This window comes from Blennius ocellaris (assembly GCF_963422515.1).
Source record: "Blennius ocellaris genome assembly, chromosome: 11".
Taxonomy (NCBI): Eukaryota; Metazoa; Chordata; class Actinopteri; order Blenniiformes; family Blenniidae; genus Blennius; species Blennius ocellaris.
Window position 1 is genome coordinate 10,759,986 of NC_137660.1, and position 20,715 is coordinate 10,780,700.

Sequence of the window (20,715 nt, forward strand, 5' to 3'; positions counted from 1 at the left end):
CACAAAACAGCTATAGAATTACTCAATGAAATTGTGGTTTGGAATTTTTTTTAAATAATTGTGTGTTCACATTCCTCCTCGACTGTAGGGGGCAGCCTTACACCTTATTGTAATGACCGGCTGCATCAGGGGAAGAAGAGTATGCAGGGGAGGAAGTAAACCTCGCTGTTTTTCCTTATTCGTTTCGCTTTGTTTATCTTTTTCTGTGCCCTACGAAGAATCCGGTGCTCTCGCTTGTCATATGAATTCCCGGATACATGCACTTTTGCGAAACGAGGAATACGCCACGCGTATTTTGACGTGACGCGGCAGTAAGTTTCCACTCGGTGAGTGTTTACAAATCGTCACATGCCTTCACTCTCCTCGTGTTTCCTAACACCTGTGGTATTAGTATATTATTACAACCCCGTGCCTGCAATATTAGCTCCATATTTTAAGATCTATGTGAAAGTGGTGTGGGACTTGACTACCTTTGCAATCCACAGCACTCTCTTTTATACCATCAGAGATTTACTCCTCCCCCCAGAAGGTCTCCATCTTTCTGCTGCGCGCCGACATTCCAGACCAAAAGTCAGTAAGTGCACACATCCGCACGATTTTAATTCAGTGTTTGTCAAAACAAATAAAGACATCGTTTTGAGACGACAATGTTGACTTGATTTAATTCTCCCTCCTTCAGCTTGTCTTCAGATCTAGGAGGTCCTCCTGTTGACATGCTTGCTTGAGAAAGAGTTGCAGGGATACATGTGAAACACACTGGGCAGGGGATCTCTGAATCTCTAGCTGTGGAAACAAGATGTTAAGAGGCTGGAGACAGGATGGCTCGCCTCTCCATTGCAATGCTAATCAGAATACTTTATTAATCCCAGGACAGGGGATAGTTCTTTGTTGTACAGCTGCTCCATGTGAAAGAGGACTGAATAATAGAGAACACAAATATATCCCTCCAGTATATGATGAAATGCATGAGTGACACTGAAATTGACGTCCTATTAAGTCTGATGGCCACAGGCTCTGTGTTTTTTTCAGGAGTGCTAAATCTCTGGCTGATGGTGCTCTTGTGCTTCAGGACAACGTCATTGGTCATGCTGCATTATTGCATGCAGTTTACAAGCCGTCACCCTGTGTAAAACTGCTGCCAGAGGCTCCACCCCAAACACTACAGCATGACAGACTCTTTGGACATACTCTGCTTGGTCTGTTACATTTGATAGGACCAGAGCTTCTTTGAAAAAATATAGGTGACTTTAACCCTTCTTGTAGAGATCATTGCTGCTTTTGGTTTAGTTTATCGGTGAACAAACATTCCCATGTATGGAGGGGACATTGCCACGGTGGACACCTACAAATGATTCGCTGATAATTCGTCCACAAAACTACAACACCGGACAACTTGTCCACGGATGAGATTTCATAATATTTTAGAGAAAATAAATCCTGCACAATGCAGTGTTGCGTATTATTTCTAATTGATATGTTATATACAGTATGTTTCATATATCTAGTATATGTCCATATATATTTGCTATGGCTTTTTATTCTCACAAAGAATGGTCTTATTTGTGCACATGAAGTGGCATTTTAACTTTATTATTGTGTCAAATATATTGATATATCTTATGTAACCCTAACCCTACACCCAACCCTCTTACACCTTTCCTGTCTCCACTGACAGAACTGGCATGCTCACTCATCTTAACCACAATTTCAACACCAGTTACAGTCTTGGGGAAAAATAAAAAAAACTACCAGAAAGCAGAAAACAGAAGCTTTGGACTTCCTCAGTAAAACCGTCCAATCACAGGCAGGAATCACAACATATTGTCTTTATTTGTAATGTGAACTTTTTGGTACTGCCAAGAACACACAGAGAACTGTAGAATTGTCCGCTATTGAAAGCTGAAGTTATCTTGGAAAAGAGGCAGAAGCACACATTTATTGCAGAATTTTACAACATTTCAGAACTTATCCTGCCTTCTATGTGTCAATTGAACTGTCTCTCGTCACATAATTTACTTGTGATTTCACTTAATGTAGGACAAAGATGTCTTCTTGGCCACAGTGTGGTTATAATGTGTTGTTTTTGTTTTGTGTCTTCACAATTCTGTCATTTTAATGTTGGGATCATTTGAAGATGAGATGATACAGATACATCTAGACAGACAATGTGAATAAAATTGCCAGATACTTGTAGAGCCTATTTTGAAGCATGCCTGTACAGGCCTGTTTCGCTTCCTGTACGTCATGAAGTCAACTTGACAGTCTTGGTTTAAAGGATGTCCTCAGACTAACATCAGCAGTACTCGTCCTTGATGCTTCAGTGTTTGGAAATGTTAAAATGTTGTGCTTCCAGTGTGTCAGATTTCAGCCATATGGCAAAAATGTCTGACACAGTGATGTGGTGCTGCCGCTCTGTTTCATTGTTGACTGTAGGTCTGTATGTAGACCCTCCAATCTAAGTTTTTTGTCCATCGCCAGTCCAGTTAATGTCAAATCTGTTTGAAAATATATAGAAAGTGTTTTAAATGTTGCAATCAAGCTGCAAAGTTGCACTCAAGCTGCAAAGTTAACTCTAAGAAGATAGAATCATGTTCTGTTTTGTTTTTCTTTTCCTCTAAATTTTGAAGTGGCTTACCGACATGGTAGAAAATCCCTTAGAGAGTCGTACGAGGAGCTCTTCGTGCCACCGAATCCAAGAGAGGTGAGGGACATGTTTTCACGATCTTTGCCTCATTCAGGTCTTTCTTTTTGAAAGCTTATGCATTAAGAGGTCATATCTGTATCTGTTTTTCTTTTGAGGTGACGCTTCATCGTGTGGTCAGCATAGTTGATAAGAGGAGCTACATGCCACGACCCGGACACGAGTATGATGGTGGATACGAAGAAGACCAATGGTATGAAGGTCCTCGACATTACCAGGACATGAGAGACTGTCACGATGAGGGTCCTTATCCACACAGTGACCGCCATTACTATGATGGGCACCCAAGCTTTCGCAGAAACTCCCCACCCCACAGAAATGTAAGCAGAGATCTAAAAAAATAAATACATATTTTTCATTTCTGTAGTTTGAGAATGAATGTAAGAAAAATCTGAATGAAACATGCATCGTCTCTTTTGACTTTGTACGTTTGTGAATTGTAAACATGATGGAAAACTGTGCCTGTCAGGTAGTTAACAGCTGCATTAAAGTTACATCAGCTCAAGTTCCCAATAATGCCATGCCTAATAATGACAATATATTTTCCAGGTTGAATTGATGACATTGTCATTTTATTCTCAGGAGGGGCCATATCCACAACAGCCATATAGCAGAGATGATCTGAGGCACCAGTTAAGTGCAAGGTAATTTTTAAAAAACTTGCTTATGAATGTTTCTCAACAGTTTCTGTTGGTTTCAGACTAATTTGCTCATATTATTTACTTGCTTACTTACCATCCTCACCATGAAACCAGTTAAGCTAAACGTGCTGTTTTGGGCCTGTCATGCACATGAGGTGGTGCTTTAGGAGGTTTTTTTTTTTTTTTTAACACTGGTCCCAGAGTGGGGAAATTTTAAAACCCCAGCTATAGTGCTGTTCAACCCCCCGGGATGTGGACGGCAAAGTTGGCAAAGACCACCATTGGGGGGGGGGGGGGGGGGGGGGGGGGGTTTATGTAATCTTTTTCCCACATATGATGGTCTGTAAAGCATGTGTACTACATGCCCTGAGGCCTCATGTTGGGCCGTGTTTATTGTGAAGTGCGAACAGAATTTTCTTGGAGAAGGCAGGGTAGAGACTTAAAAAGATTAAAAAAGATTGGTGTTTTTCATCATGTGGATGTACCCTAAAGTTCGAGTCATGAATACTGGAGCCTACAGTATGAAGACGCAACCCAAATCTTCAACTTGGTTGAGAGTTTTAACCAAGTTCCAACAGCTTGGGTGAATTATTTGTGTAACACCTCATTTTGACCACTAGAGGTCGGTAGAGTTCTACCTGAAAACTGAACTGAAGTTGTGTAGGCATCTTAGCTTAAAAAAAAAAAAATAAAAGTTGGTAACTCTCAGAACTTCATTATTGTTAAATTCTGTGCTCTGCCAGTTATAAATGTGATATTTACAAGAAAATGTATCATTTTGTAACCACTATTAAAGTCACGTAGCGTAAGTAAAGTATATTGGTCTGATCATTTAGTTAATTGTTCAATCTGAACACCCAAGCATTAACGACCAGCAGCGATAACAACTAAATCAACACTCTTTCGTTTACCATTTTGACATACCACCAGTTTAGAGGCCCTTACCCCCCCCCCCCCCCCCCCCACCCCCCAGGAGTCATACCAGGCTAAAGAAGGGGACAAAGGGCACCAGTGTCTACTCACTCAGCCAAAAAAAATCTATCCCCCACCTCTGCCTTTTACCCCACCCTGAGAGGAAAAACAGCTGGACCACTCCCTCCACAGACACCCACACACATGTCTCAGATACTCAGAGAAGCCGGTCTCATGTCCACCCTTTTTTGTTTTCAGTGTTAAATTAAAATAATCCAAATCTAAGTACCCTCCACTGCACATCCGGACTCAAGTATGCAGTGTTAAGATGCTCACTCCGCTGAATTAAATGTGTACTTTATTATACTTTGTGGAATGAAAAGTACAAAAAAACCCGACAAATTATGCATCTTTCCAAACAAAAAACACTTACAGTCAACCCGAATAGGTAAAGGCATCCAACACGGTTCAATTACAGGCCCATTCATCAGCTGTTCAAATTCAGTACCATCTAGAGATTCTGATGTTGAGCAATTGGCTTCATTTAACTTGAACCGAGCAGGAGTCATCACTCCTTCTCACGCCTGCTTTTCACACGGGGAATTTTAAACATCCTGAAGCACTTTGTGTCCCCCACATCTCACTCTGACTTTGTCTCGCGTTAAAAGGTCATTTGTGGTTGAATGCGGTATTAATGATTTTGACATTTTAATATAATTTGATGTTAATGGCTGTCGGGCTCTTCGGGTAAAATACTTCTTCTGATACACTTCTGCTAAAGCTGTCTGTCTTTAGGACAGAATCACCTCACACTTTTAAAATCCACTGCTGTAAACAATAGTCAGGTGCTCCTAAGTAAAGTTGAAGTCAGTATTTTGCAAAGGTACAAGCTGAGTCAATATAGTCCCTTTTTTTTTTTTTTGTAACCAGACTCCCTCTTTGTCTTGCACTCCCCCACCATTGAACAAAGAGGGCATTCTGCCCTCAACAAAAGTTCGTTTTGGGCACATTTGATGTGACTCACTCAGACATCTGCTGACGCTTTCACATTCATGGGACTAAATGGAACTGTTTGAAAGCCATTATCAACCCAGAGCTTCATGTGTGTAACAATATTGATCCAAGGATGGATCACGCCATCTTTATATAAAAAAAAAAAATGTCGTAATGATTCGTAATCACAATAGAGGTGCAACATTTAGTACAGGGAAGGTTTGATCTACAGTTTGTCCTGATTTGCGATAGCTGATTAATTCTCTCCATCTTTGTGGCCAAACCAGGTACAAGGTGTTGTAGTATGATGCTACTATAATAACCATTCTTCCAAGAGCTGTATTTGAAAGATTTACTGTAATCTGACCATGAAACACCTGTTGTAACCTTATTCAGTGGTCTTTTTATAGGCAAATACTGATGTCAGCTGTTTTAGTTATCAAATAAGAGAAATGCACCAAATATTAGTATTTTATCTAATATTTCAGCAATTTTGTGCTTTTCTCAGTCTGTATGGACTGCTAGTATTAAGATTATTACCAGACTGCAAGACACTATTGAGGGTCAGAGTCACATTTGTCCAAATTTAAAGTGGACACCAGCCAGAAAATGTGGTTTTCCTTCTGCCAAGTCATTTAGCTTCGGGGAATTAAATGTTCTTTTCTACCTATATGAACTCTTACTCTTGGGTCGTGGTGCATGAATGGAAAGTCAGTGTTTGGCAAACAGCATGCCAAGTACTGGCTTCTTCAAACAAAACTGTGGGTCATAAAAGTTTGAGGCCTTGTTAGACCTGCTTTTTGTTTCAGATGTGGCTCGAGTTCAGCTGGAGGTCATAACAGCCAGGTGCTTTGTGAGCCGGCCCTCCGTCCCGACTGCAGGGATGCTGTTCAAATGTAATGAGTGAACATGTATTCAAACTGTTATTATTTAGTAGCTGTGCGAGGTCTGTCAAAACAAATAAAATGCTGTGAAATCGCGTTACACGGTTGGGTAACGTTTGGCGCTTTCTCGCTTCGGTTCCATTTTTAGGCGGATTCCCTGCTGTACTAACAACTGAAGACAGATCACAGAAAAGAGGGAACAAAATTGGTCCATCTGTCAGCCGACAGTTGTTGGTGCCAAAGTGGAAGATTGTATCTGCTCCACAAATTGATCAGTGTGCCACAGAGTCTCACTGAGTCTTTGTGGTTTTTGTCTTTATTTGTTCTGTTTCCATTACCAGTCGGAAAACATCCAGGACTTTTACTTCTTGCAGCTTCACCGTTGGAAAAAGCGTCTACTCGACACGCTCTTGTAGATGCTGTTTTATTTTGTTTGTGCATTTGCTTGACTGAGTCATTGGGTCTACTTACTTATTCATTTGTTTTGTTTTGTTTTTCTTTTTTTCAGGAAAAGCAGTAGATCTCAGCATTTCCGCGCCAGAGGTCGAGGGTCTGGCCCACGTCCGAGACCAGGGCAGGACCGAAATGCCAAGTAAATCCTCTCAAATCCATATGATTCGTAAATAAGAATTTATTCGTAAATAATAATAATATTTTGTAAATAAGAAATCACTTGTAGAGTTTTTGATATAAAAAGAAGTAGGACGTGAGCTTCCATTGAAATGAACACTGTGATCATCGCTGGTTACTTCATAATGATCACTGGCGTAATCCTGGTCTATCAGCTTTGCTATTAAAGTAAATTAAGTTTAAACTTCTCTGGCAATTTGAAGAAAACGGCACATTATTACCTTTGTGCTAAATGCTAATGCTAAAATTCCGAAGGTTAATTCCAACGTGTCATTATTATGACTTCATGTTTTAACAGAGAGGATCGTGATGATTACAGGAGCTCTCAGTCCTTAGTGATCAAACGCGACCGCTCTCCTGTGAAGAGAGAAAACTCAGCACCTGCGACCTCCCGCTCTGTATCAAGCTCCAACAGAAGCGTCTCTCCTGAGAGGGAGAAAGGGCACAGCCATCAGCAGACGCAGAAAAAGCGTAAGTGTTCGGTCCTCTTCAGAAAGTTTAACAAATGTACAAGCTTGTTGTTATCTAATGCTCAGAATAGAAGAAAGTACGCAGCGAGGTTTGCGCAGGGATGGAAGGTTCGACTCCTGGACAACGATCAGCTATTTTGTCATTTTTTTTTGTTGTCATTTTAAGTAAATTCACAATGTTCTTGCGGGTGAGGGGGTTTCGCCTCACGTTTGATTTTAAATGTGTTGTCCAGACGTTGCAGTAATGGACTTGACCATTTGACCTGGTGACCCAGTGGATATTATGACATCCAATAACAGAGCAGCACTCTGGACTACCTGACACTCCGCGATTGGCCACAGTATAAAAATCAATCAATCAATCAAAACGCACATAGGCTTTAGGTTCTGCATGTAAAAGTTGTGAATTCCCCCTCATCTAATGCAAAATTTGTGTGAAATGGCAACGATGGAAATCATTAACCCCCTTTTTTACTGAGACGCATGTGACCCTAGTATGTCGAAAGGAATTAAGCCATTCCAGGTGAAGCATCTGTTTTCAAAAGAGGTGTGTAATGTGAGGGGTCAGGGTGTGCTCAAACATGTTAGGATGTTAATTACACACACACGCGCGCACATGCACACACTTTGTGGAGGCTGGGAAAAAGGATACTCTTGGTTTATTGGAGCGGTTTGGCATTTCATTCAAAACCCAACAGTTTCTTCAGTGGGAAAGTAGTTAATACACTCCTTAATGACGTCTTCTAAATAACTTTGGGTTTGTCCGTTTTACATTTTGTGACTGTCATTACAAATGCTTGTTATGAAGTGATCTGGCGTCAAGACTATTATTAATTTAAGGGGGAAAACTGTGAACAATAATGCCTGATGTCTTTTCATTTGTGAAATGAATAAACATGTCTGTGTTGAAAGCATAGCTCCGTGTTGCACCGCCCTTTGAAAATGCAATAAAATGGCGAGAAAACAGTTGTAGCTTCCACCTCCACTCCCATCTGGGATTCTAATTAGAACAGCAGAGCATGGTTCACAGTGAAGGGATGTCGAGGATGGGCCATGTATTGTACACAGATTACTATGTGTCTTTAAAATATCTTGTTGGCTCATGGTGGGTTTGGTTTTAGTTATTTTATTTTTTTAGATTTCACAACATATATATTCATTTACACAATTTATTTCAGTGAAGACACCAGATTGTCACCACCACTTATTATAACTTAAAATGCACAAGGAGATCGGCGTCTGTTGCCATGGAGACGCCGAGATCAGCTCTATTCAGCTATCAGCATTCACCTAGGCATTTTTTGTTGGAAATGTAAACATCTATTTTTAATTAATCTTTTATAGTTTGCATTACATCAATTTTCTGCCTGTTGCTCTCCTTTCGGGTTAGAGCGGGAAAATCTGTCCGTTGTCCGCATTTAGCAGGTTGTCCCCTCATCACGCTGTGTTAACAGTTAAATATGTGTCCGTGACCAGTGATGTGTCCGCTCAGGACAGGTTGTCCCCTCCTACCGGGTCCCCTCCTCAGAGGTTCTACTGTACACTAACAACAACTGGTGCAACAATGATGAGATAGTTTCATGTCACCGCTCTTCAGATGTATAACTACTGACAATGTGTGGATTTTGCAAGCAGGGGTGGAAGCACGCTCGACCTGGTCTACAGTAACATCAAACTGGCATTCAAGGCTGCACCCCGCCTCCACCTCGGGTCCTCAGACCATCTCGCTTCGGCCTTTTACACTAAAATGAACCAGGACCTAGTTCAGGGCTGGTGCCAGGGACAGTTTTTGAATGAGCACCTCCAAAGAGCCGGTTCTTTTATTACCGTGAACTCTCATCACTGATTTCATCAATTTAGCTCTGACAGTGCTCATACCAGAACGGGTAGACAGACTGTATTCATTGGTTTCCTCCGGGTCGCTCCATCTCGTCTGGCCTGAACCCGCCCGCGTCTGTCTTCAAGGGTAAATTGACCTAATAGGAGTCCCAATTGCTTTGACTGCGGTTGGTGGGCTTGATCGTTGTGAATCTATTTCATAAAATGATGGACAAATTGAAATAATTTTTTCAGGACACTACATGCACCACAGCAAATGCTTTTGTGGGCATTGAGAGACAACACGATGTCGTCTTCACCTTTACATTTTAAATGTGCCAAGACGTTCAGAGGTTGACTTACATTGTCTTCATGATATTTTCCAATATCTGATCAAGGGTGAGTAATTTGTAAGGCCATAGATCGGTCTGATTCACTTTTAGTGGGATCCTTATCTTATTTATCATCTGTGGCTGCATTGCTCCCAAAGAGTGTTATATTGTATTGTGAAAGCTCACCAGTTGTTTTGAATCGCGCATGTTGTTCATTTTATTTCTTATTTTTAAAGGTGCTTGTATTGTTGTACTGGGGTTAATAGAACTCTGCAACTGATTCTTACATCTTATCTGCTCTCTTATCTGGAATTTGTTTTCTGTTTGGTCTTGGAAAATTGCTGCATTTTTCTTTTCCAGTCCATAGTCCATAACGTTAATGGCATCTAGCGTACAAACACCCTCACCTTGTTGTTGTAAGTAATATGCAGTCTGTCAAGAAAGAAAACCTCATAGTGGGCTCCAGAAACCCGAATTCTCCTTGTAGTTGATTTGTCCTTGTCGTTCTATCTTCTGCCTGCTGCCTCTCCTCCAGTGTGTGTATTGTCCAAATCCTGGCATTTGACAGTATTTTCTTCTCTCTTGCATTACATTTGTTCGCCTCAATGCTAAGGACATACACCAGTTAAAATGTTGCACGAGCCTCCCAAATTGTCTCGTTACGTTAGTTCTGTGAATCTTGGAACATGCGAGTCTACCGAAGATATATTTGTTGAACCTTTTGTAGTTTTGGAAACGGAGGCTGTGGAATTGCGAGTGAATTGGGACACGGTTATAGTGTGGGCTTTTACCAAAGTACTCGCACACTGCTCACTGCGCTAGCTACAATTCTCTTCAGCCCAAAGATCCATCCTCAGCGGTGGTTTGCTATGAAGCCACAGTTGACAAGTTCATCCATTACTCATATACAGTAACATGCTATTACTCCTATTTGAGCTAAAATTGCATGAAGCCCTTCGGGATGACGGCAGGCTGTTTGTCCCCCGACTCAACTCGCTTCATGCTCTCACCACATCTTCTCTTGCGCCCGCTCCAGGACATGACACTAACTGGGGCATTTTAATACCCCAAACCACACTGATCAACCCTTTTTTTTCTGGTTCTGTGGGGATGTCTGTGAAAGTGTCATCCTGGGACTTTGTCGTCTCGCTCAGGGATTCGGGATCGGCTCTGCTCTGGATCGCTCTAATCACGATGAGGGATATCCTTAGACAGCTCGGCCCTGGTGGTTATTTCTAGACACAGTGGAGCCAACAAAGAACAATATTTCAATTTAAGGCACAGCTGAACTCAAAGTCAGCTATTGTGTGGGAGGCTCCCAACAAGGGAGTATTTAAAAAAAAAAAAAAAAAAAAAAAAGCATTCATCTGTACTTTTCTGCTGCTTCTGAGCTATGACTTCCTGATTGGTCACCATAAAAATTGAGTAATTGTTTGATGTCTCACAGTAGAAAGCAGTTACTCCTCAAGGGTATAAGTTTTTTTTAAAAGACATATTGTTTTACCGCAGCAGGACAGGACAATGGAGAGGAAACGTAGTGTAAACTGTAAGACGGACTACTGCTTAACGATTTTTTCTTTTTTTTACAAGGGATGCTTAATGTGGCACATATCCAAGACTGACTTACCGCAAAGTTCCTCCAGGGTTCATTTTAATTCCTAGAAAAAAAAACATTTCAGTGTTTGTCTCTGTTTTGTATTAATTGGATCACTTTCTTTTTGCAGATGTAAAATCCAAGTCGGCACATTTTTTAATTGGCCATAATTACCTTTGGATGATTATCTGCTTGTTTACTTATTACACTGTGGCGTTTTTTTTCTTTTCCTCTGCAGATCAGCCTAGTGTGGTGGTGAGTCAAAGCTCAAGCAGCTCTGTGGAGGAATCTCCCCAAACTTCAGGATCATCTAAGGTATAAGCAGAATTTTTGCTCAAAATAAACCTAAACACATCTTGTTAATTACACCCTTATATATGTTTAAATATAAGCACATTGGCATATTGCACATCAAAAACATTAGATTGAATTAAAGTTGAAATTCGAGCAGCATAATGGCAGTTTCTTTTTTTTAAATTTTTTTTTATTTAGACCCTTTATGTAAAGTCCCATCCAGATCAAACACTTCTATTCCAAATGAGATCTGGCCAAGATCACCAGCAGTGGTTATAAAAATCACACATTTAAAACACAAAGAGAATAAGATTATCTTGTATTTTTGAATCAGATTCAAGTGCTCTCAGTTTGCATACAAAAGAGCTTGGTGAGACGTTCTCTGTTAGTAGACTGGGTGACTGGAGAGACTAAGTGCATAATAAACAAAAGGTATTTTACCTGTAAATGTATGGAACAGAAACCCAGAAGAGGACAAATGAAATAAATGAAAAATAAGGAACAGCACTTAAATATTATTGAAGTAGAAAACTGTTGTTGAATTAAGTATTCATTGTACATACATACTAAATTGTCCTGTTTGAGTAGTTGCATTGTGGACTTTCGAGTCGCTCACTTTTCCTTGTGTTTGGACTTACTGTGAAAAATATACTGTCGAAAAGTAGCATTTCCAATAATATGCAGCAGAAATGCAACTTTAACATATAGATTTATAATGTCCAGTATTTACATGAGATAATGTGACAATGGAGCATGGTGAACCATCGTCATGTCGCAGTGAAAATAATCAACAAATAGTGTTATTTGGTTCAAATGGATGTTTTCTCTCGTTGTGAACGTAACTCGTTGCTGTGTTTGCGTTGCCGGGTCTTCACTTTGATCTCTCGCTGCCGCCACTCTGTAATTAGAATGACAGACTCTCTGTATGGCACCTCATTTGTGTTTACTGTTGACATGCGGCATGCATAATGAGACACATACGAAAACAAGTACTCAGCACCTGTAAGAGAGCAGAGTTGTCTCTATTTGCAACACTTTGAAATCAGAGCCTGTTTCTAAACCCGGTGGCCCTGGTGCACTAACCCCTTAACCTTTGACCCGCCAGGAACAACCTTCAGCATCTGTAGTGGAGTCGGAGGAGGAGGCGACTGCCAGCATGGAGCCAAAGCTGACACCAGAGGAGGACTTCAAGGCCCGCCGGTCGGAGGCCATTCGGGCGAAGGCTCTGGAAATCGAGAAGGTAGTAAGATTTGGTCCATGAAACGACCAAACCTTCTGTTAAAGTTCTGAAATATACCAAAACTCCTAACCATGACAATTCATTACATACATTGGTTCAATCTCAACCTACATGCATGATTATCAAAGAGTACTTAATATACTGTGAAAAATGTCATCCAGACACTAACTAAGATCTGACTGCTGTGAAACGTAAGGTTGTACTTTGTAGCAAGTTTTTGCTCGAGTAACTTTTTTTTTTTTTTTTTTTAAAGGAGCTTGCGTTATTGTGTCGTGTCTCAGAATACTGGCACACACCTATTTAAAAAAACAAACAAGAAATGTGACAGCAGGTGAAAGCCAAGTCCTTCTCTTGCCTCACTAGCGTTTTATTTTAAATTAGGAAATGTACTTCCTGCACAGCCTTGATATTTTTAACTCAAAGCTTCATGTCCCCTTTATGTGAAATCTGCCTCATCATAATCAGATAATACACAAAGAAATGCATAAATAGAGAATAGAAAGACTTTTATTCGATTAAAGTTAAAAAGAAGCATGAAAAATGAAAAGGTTCAAATGTGATGTATAAATATTATGCGGTATTGTTCTGAAATTGCATTAAACTACCATGAGCATGTCCAGTAGATTAAGTGGTATTGAGTGAAACTATTGCACTTTTAAAAATATGTGGGATGCAATAACATGAAAAAACGAGCAAGTGCATAATAAAATTAGAATTAAGTGGCTTTAGTCCCCATGAGCTACATGTTATACCCCAGTATCATAATAATGCAGCACAGGTGGGGATAGGTGGACCGGACACAGGGACCTTCCCCTTCACAGATCATACCGATGGTCTTTTTCCTGTTTTAGTTAAAGCGAGCTGTTGTATGATTTCCCCATTTTCACACACACATTTTCGATCCTCCCCTAAATAGGTTCACATTACATTTCATTTCAAAAGTAAAATGTGTGCCTGTCAGTCCAGTATGTCAATAAACAAGTCCAGGGGAGAGGTATGGAATGTGTCACAATATTCAATAATAAACATACTGAACCGTTTGGTTTCTGCCAAAATGTGTTTTGTTAAGCTATAAAAAAAGTAAAGTTCCTTCTGGCTCCACATCACATGCGTGGACTTTACCCTGATTTCAAGGTCGCTTATGTATCTGAACAGCCTTATTTAATTGACTTTACAATGTGGCTGAAAGTCAAAAGAGATGATGTCAAAGGATGTTAAAATGCGCCTTGGCTTGCTCCGCATTATATTTGAGAAACACCTAATTCGAGACACATTTTTCACCGTTGAGAAGGAGGATGAGTCAGCAGAGAACGTCCTCAGGTCGTGGTGCCTTTTGTGGCCTTCTATTTGGAGTTGCACTTTTCCCCTTCTATTCATCATGCTGCGCTACAGTGCCACTTATCTGTTCCCGTTAAAGCGGGGCAGGAATTGCCCTGCAGGATGCAGGCGGCGGTGGCGGCCCACCCACACTGTGGTACATCTCTTGGCATTCGAGCACATACGCTTACTCTGCCGTTTCCAGCTGCGTCTCCAGACGTGGTGAGAGGCCGAAACCTCTGGCTGCGTCTCGACTTTTAACATCTTCGAACACGCATTGATCCGTCGCTGCCGGTTGCCAAACTGAACATATCTGGTGGCACAGCCGGACCACGGGCTCCTCAAATGTTGTTTAATAGAACCGGTCCAATTCAATTTGTGTCCGACAAAGTTGTCACACGTACACAGTCCAGAAATTGAATCACTTCATCTTGGTTTTTTTTTTTAAACATTAGTCATCTCTTAATGTGCTGTTTCAGCATGGTCCCAATACTGCATGGACATCCTTTTTACCGCAGGGCTCAATTCAATCAGAAATGGATTTGTTACACCAACACAGCTTGTTGGGTTTCAGCCAAGAGCTGAGTGTAATGCATACAATCTGTGGGTGTTTCAAGGCTATGAATGAGATCCAAACCCACCAACAACTTCACTGACGGTCAACATCAGTGCTTATGACACCACTTGTCATAACATCTTTTGAAATTTGACAATTTCATGCAGTCGTTTGTGAACCTTCATCACAACATGTCCTTCTCCCTTTTCTGGTGCAAGAGATGATTGTTGGGTGATTGTTTACTGAACATATCATGCAAACATAACAACAACAACACCGAAGCATAGATTACATCCTTTAAAAAAAAAAAAAAAATGTGTTTGTTGTATTGTAGTTAAGTACCTGGGAGTGATTTGGAGAGGAGCCCATTCATCATTCCAATCAGTGCAAATGAAACATATCCATTTCAACTATTAGCCTCTCCATCCAGAGGTCCGGTTTTGTAGTTTGAGTGATTAAACTGGCTCTTTTAATATCCCCTAATGCGTCCCAGCCCTCAAGTGATTACCCTGCTTCCCTTATTATGCAGGACCCCTGCCTGCATCGGTGCTCATTTGAACAGAACCTCACATCCATGTGTATAACCCCCCATATTCCAACACACACTCCTGTCGGCATGTTCACAATTTGGACCTCCGCAAACATCCCATTTGGGCAAAAGGCCACTTTTTGAGGTTCGTTTTTAAGGCCCCGAGTGGTGTTGTTTCTCTCGGGGCTCCGGTCCTTCATGTGTGGCCCTTTAGTATCGGGCTTAAAGATCAGCTCTCGGCTCCCACTGCTGGGAGGAAACTTCCAGAACCTCCCTGCAACCTTTTCTCTCAACATATGAAGCATGCTCAGGTCAAAAGCAGCCCTTCCTGTTTGTTCAATTAATCTGGGACATGTTCTTATAACTAAGTAGGTGGTTGTTTTAAGTTTCTCCACAATTGTTGACGTGACTATAGCAATTGTGGTTATTTTGAACAAGACAGATGATGTTTTGTGACCCCGTTATGGGAAAGGAGAGAGTCTTTTCAGTCCGAAGATTATTACAAGATCACTAATTCCATCGCCTCTCAACCGTTTGTGTTGAGATTCCCCAAAGTTTTACTCTACGGTCTCATTTACATGACATTTCAAAGGAAAAAAAAGACAGTTTGTGTTTTCGTTTATTTTGTGTTTCCATGGCGATGTTGCCTTTTCACATGGAAATGGCAGCAATGATGAAAACAATGCAGTTAGAATCGCAGGCCACTCGTGGCCGCTGTTGGTTGTTTTTGTTATTAAACCACATGCATGCACACAGAACATTATGCTGTAAACATTACCAATGGGATTACATTCGTATGGACAGACGACCAAGTTGGATATACAGTCTTGGTGACTCTCAACTATGAAGCCACCAAGTCCCAGGAGACTATGGACTGGGTGTCATGACACTTTGGAGGCCGTCATTGTTGATGTTGTACATCTACTCGTGCCTATTTAGAATAACTATTTACTACGGCCAAAAAGTTGCATTTCCCTCCATTTACGCAGTGTTTTCGAAAAGTTGCATTGCCAGCGTCCAAAACACAATGCAAGTTTTAGGTTTTCAGTTTGGTGAAACAATGCAGTGCAGCTACACCAACTCTTGCTGAGATACGGAAAGCAAGGGGAAACGACCCAGGCCTGCCATCATTTTCTTTGACCTCGGAGCAGGCAAAGCCTCGGTCTCCCTCCAGAGGTTCTCGGACCCCACATGGTTTACAACCGTGGCTTTCCATTGTGAAAATTGTTGTGCATCTGGAGTTTACTGAAGAGAAAATGTAATCACTGTCAAGAAAGCCTGCAGCTTGGGAAATGTTTTGTTTTGAAAAATGGCACACAATCAACCCTAAAGTGGTTAAAGTGGGCACTGGTTCGTCACACACACACACACACACACACACACACACACACACACACACACACACACACACACACACACACACACACACACACACACACACACACACACACACACACACACACACACACACCACATGTTTGTGTCAACTCAATCCCATGTTTCCTTCTTATTAAAACCTGAAATACTTTTTCTTCTTCTTTTGAATCGGCCATTCTTTGTTGAAAAATGTTCGTAGGAGCAGAAAAATGTTTTACTTTACAAATGGTGTAGAAATGTGCTGAAGCTTGGATTGTGTTGAATTAGGATTATTGACCAGAAAATGTTCCAGACTTGGTAAAGGGCTCGTCCTGTGCTCTGCGCGGAGAAAAGAAGGAGACCTATGACGTTGAATGATGCTGACCCTGAGCTGAGCTGGCCACACGTGTCGTGAGTCTCTCTCTCGCGGTTGAGCTGAGGACTATCATTATGTGGGGGCTCCAAATTCGCTTGACACGATCTACAGACATTAAAAGTCCATCATCTCCCACAGTCTGGTGTATTTCTGTCAGAGTCCTCCTAAATGACCTTCCTCTGCTATGTGCATACAATGCACATTGTTATACAGCGATAATAACATGTATTGTTGGACCCTTCAAGTCGTAGCTTTTCCGTGTTGCAGGAACACTCATTGTTCCCAGTGTGCACAAAGAGGGTTGTTTAGGGATGCAGGAATGAAAAGATGAGCGGGAATCGGCAATGTGAACATGCTGCAGCACGCTTTGATAGGATTTAACGTGAAGAAGAGAGATGAATGATGCCAGAGGCATCGCTGTAATGATCAAGTCGGACATAAAATGACGACCCTTAATTTTCACCCTTCAAGCTTTGTGTCTAATTTTACCATCTCGCATCAACTTCGTAACCTACTTTGGTCCCTGTCGAACTGCCTCAAATGTGCACCTGTGATTTGCTTCTCCTCCCAACAGGTACCCACTTTTTTCCCATTATGAGCTTCTTGCTGAGAAAAGCAGTGAATGGTTCCCATATGAGGAGCTGTTTTCACCCTTATTATTTTTCTTTCTGTGACCTTCTTTTTTTTTTTTCCTCACTCTGTTTTAAAGCCCCACCCAGTAAAGCTTCTCTTACATTTGCACTGCTGTTAAAACACATTGTGGACTTGCACTGGGGTTTGTCTCCTTTTCTCACTCAGCGATCCTTTATTTTCCAACACTTTGTCTTTCTCACTGCCTTCGCGAAAGATTAACTCGCGTGACATTGAAGTTTAAACTGCTCCTGTGTTCAGCATACAGATTTATGGATGCACAGTCGAGACTGAGCTTGGACTCGCATTGCATAATATGTATCTAGGCAGAGAAACGGCAACTTGTGGTTTGAAATTTCCCCATAACTGACAGAAGGCTGGAATATGGCTGTTTAACCGGTTAACCTCACATTTCTGTTTGAGCACGGACTCTGATTTAAGTTGACAGGCAGCATTTTTCTTTTCAGAGTTACCAAAGCCAGTGGCTTAAGTTTTATTAGCGCTTAGAAGACCGTCAATAGCAGATGAGTTAGCGTCAACTAATTTTAGTTTCACGAAACCTACATTCCTAAAATGGCCGTGCGATCTGCACATGACACAGATACATAGCACCTCTAAGGAGGCAGCAACTGTGTGATTAAGTCATTACGTTGAAGAATCAGGCCACATCTCCCGACATTTGATTTAAATTGACATAAGTTAGTGTTTTGGACCTGATTGCATTGTTACAAACCGCACAAGTGACGATGGATAACTATAGAAAACCAGTTGTGTAAGTGTTTGTATATTTTCTTCTTCTCGAGCTTACAGAGTGGCTGGTTTAAGCCACAGAAGAAGTGACCCAATGACTTCACCTTGACTGGAGGGCTGATTAGGACAGGCTCCTGAAGCGGCCAGTGTTTCCCTGACTCTCTCTGTGGTTTTAGTGCAGGGCCCTCGCATTCAGCCGTTCCTCTCCAGGTGATAAAGATGTTGTGAGCTTGCACCTGGGACTCTAATAAAGAAGTTAACAGCCGTTTTGGGTCGGCAGTAAAATCTGAGAGGGATGTGAAAGCTTGTTACAAAGCAGTGTGAAAGAATGCCCGAGCGCCACTAAACATACTCTGACACCTCGTGTCCCCTTCATTATGGGCAGACACACAATCGCACAGGCACACATACACACATTCAAACACACCTGTTTGATGGGATAAACCAATTTACCAGAAGTGGATTCATGAATTCTGGTGGGGGTCATTAGACTTTGACCAGCTGGCGGCGGAGGTGGGAAGTAACACAGTACAAGTACTTAAGAATACCTTTTACTTCATTTAAGACAATTGTCTTTACTTTCTTTATATTCTCAAAACTAATATATGTTATTCTTTATGGGGGACAGATTGACAGAGGTGAACTGCTACTTCTTCTAAAACTGGGGTTTAAGTTTCTTTGCATGTGCATACATGTGTATATACTGTATGTTGTGTGTAGTCTCTCTCTTTCGCTTTCTTTCAGCAACTGTCAGGCCACAATTAATTTGAGTAGAATAATTAAAAAAAAAAAGAAAGTTGGATGAAAAGCTAAACATTTTTCTTTTTCTCAAAGAAATATTCTCAATGTAGATCAAAAGCCTTGCTTTGTTTGACCTGCTTTCTTCCTCTCTGCCCCCTCTCAGTATTCATAATGAACACTGGCATCTCTGAAAGGATTGTTTTCTGTGCAGCATTACAGGCAGGACTGCGAGACATTTCGCATGGTGGTGAAGATGCTGGTGGCCAAGGAGCCCAGCTTGGATAATCTGCTGCAAGCGCCGCTAGACGAGAACCTGAACGAGCTCCAGCAGCGCTGCCTGGACGCCCTCAGGAGCTTCGTGACCGAGCTGGACAAGATTTAGAGCAGACTGGCGCTTCAGCGTGAGCCACACATAGAATAACCTACATCTTCGGTCCACTGTGACATTTTTCAACATATTTCGAACTTTGTCTGTCCCTGTCACAACCTTTGAATTCACTGATGTATTAACTGTTTGTTGAACGTTACTGAAGCTTTATAGATTTAACCAGCTTGAGTTCTACTGATGCACCTCCCAGAAAGCAAAAGCAAAAGCAAGTTGCTGTGTTTTCTCACAATCACTTTAATGTCGTAGGTCTGTTTCAGTATCTGAATTCCTCGCTGCAGTGTTTACGAGATGTAAGAGACACCATGTGTAAACAACTATTTTACAATCCGTATTGAAGGGCCCAAATGCTTTCTTTATATATATTAGTGTTTTAATCTGTGAAGTTCATAAGAATTGTGTTTTTCTACTTACTGTGATTTTTAAAGGAACTGATGCTCAAAGTCTGGGAGATTTCACCATTGCAGTACATGTGATTATTGTCACTGCATGGCATACATGTTTTGTTTTACTTGACCATAGATAGATACATTGATAGATACTTTATTTTTCCCAGTGGGGAAATTCAGATGTTCAGCGCACAACAAAATGACATTGCACCTGGAATACAGAATTAAGAAGAGAATATATACGATAGGGTCTAGTTTGACAAGTACTCTTGTGTATGGTTGTGCGTGTGTTGGAGTGCGTGCATGTGCGCATTGCACAGAGAAAAGTCTGAAAGTGTAGTCGTCTTGTATTCAGATTATGTGATAAGCGGTGACTAAGTGATTATGCCATTGGCTGAGAAGTCACCTCCAAGTGCTGGATGTCATTAAACTGATCACAGCCTATTCCTTATCTCCCGCCCTACTTTAAAGCCTGATGACATGACAGATTGTATTAAAATGGAAACATCAAGTTAAGCACATGCTACGTGTGGCCATGTTCCAGTAGCAATGTTTGAGAATGTTACCGGCTATCTAATTCCAGGTGTTTTTATTATCTTTATTTGTTGCCGTGTTCTGCAAAACCTTTTTTCATCATTGGTAAAGGAGTGTTCCACCGATACCAGTGCAATACTGTTTCTTCTCTCCAGCTGTGGTTCAGGGCCTTTTCATTGATTGAAACACAGCGTGAAGAAAAATGTCTGTTTGAGTTCTGGCTACTAAAAAATTAATTAAAAAAAACCCCAACAAAACATTTTTAAATAAAATTGTAAGCTTTAATCTATCTGTGCATTATTGTGATATTTCCACATTAACTCACCCAGAATAATTACCTTTGATTTCATTATAAATATACACCACGCTATGAATTGGGGGTGTCAAACACATTTTAGTTCAGGGGCCACAAACAATCCATTTTCATCTGGAGTGGTTTGGGCCAGTAAAATAGAGCCATGATGAACTTCAGATTGACACTTTACAGTTAGTCTTTGTTGTGGTGCAGTGTACTTGATGAAAATGTCAAATATTTCTACCAAACCAAACACTACCAAAAGTGACTACAATCTCAACATAAGGCTAACTTTAATAATATCTTCAGGTGCAAAGTACAGTGAAATGTATCGAAAACTTCTGTGAT

General features: G+C 41.1%; 1 protein-coding gene across 4 annotated transcripts; it reads left to right on the forward strand.

The window, feature by feature from the left end:
• Window positions 1–157: 157 nt before the first annotated feature.
• LOC308136718 (uncharacterized protein) lies at window positions 158–20,337 on the forward strand. Of its 4 annotated transcripts, none has more exons than XM_080505180.1 (10): window positions 158–326; window positions 486–574; window positions 2,628–2,701; window positions 2,800–3,021; window positions 3,284–3,345; window positions 6,640–6,723; window positions 7,060–7,232; window positions 11,214–11,290; window positions 12,375–12,509; window positions 18,976–20,337. In XM_080505180.1, coding segments are annotated over exons 2-10 (999 nt in total). In that variant the 5' UTR covers window positions 158–326; window positions 486–573; the 3' UTR covers window positions 19,147–20,337. The 4 variants fall into 4 exon arrangements, with proteins under 4 accessions (XP_080361306.1, XP_080361308.1, XP_080361307.1 ...); XM_080505182.1 differs by having other exon boundaries at window positions 486–570; XM_080505181.1 differs by having other exon boundaries at window positions 507–574.
• The last annotated feature ends 378 nt before the right edge of the window (window positions 20,338–20,715 follow it).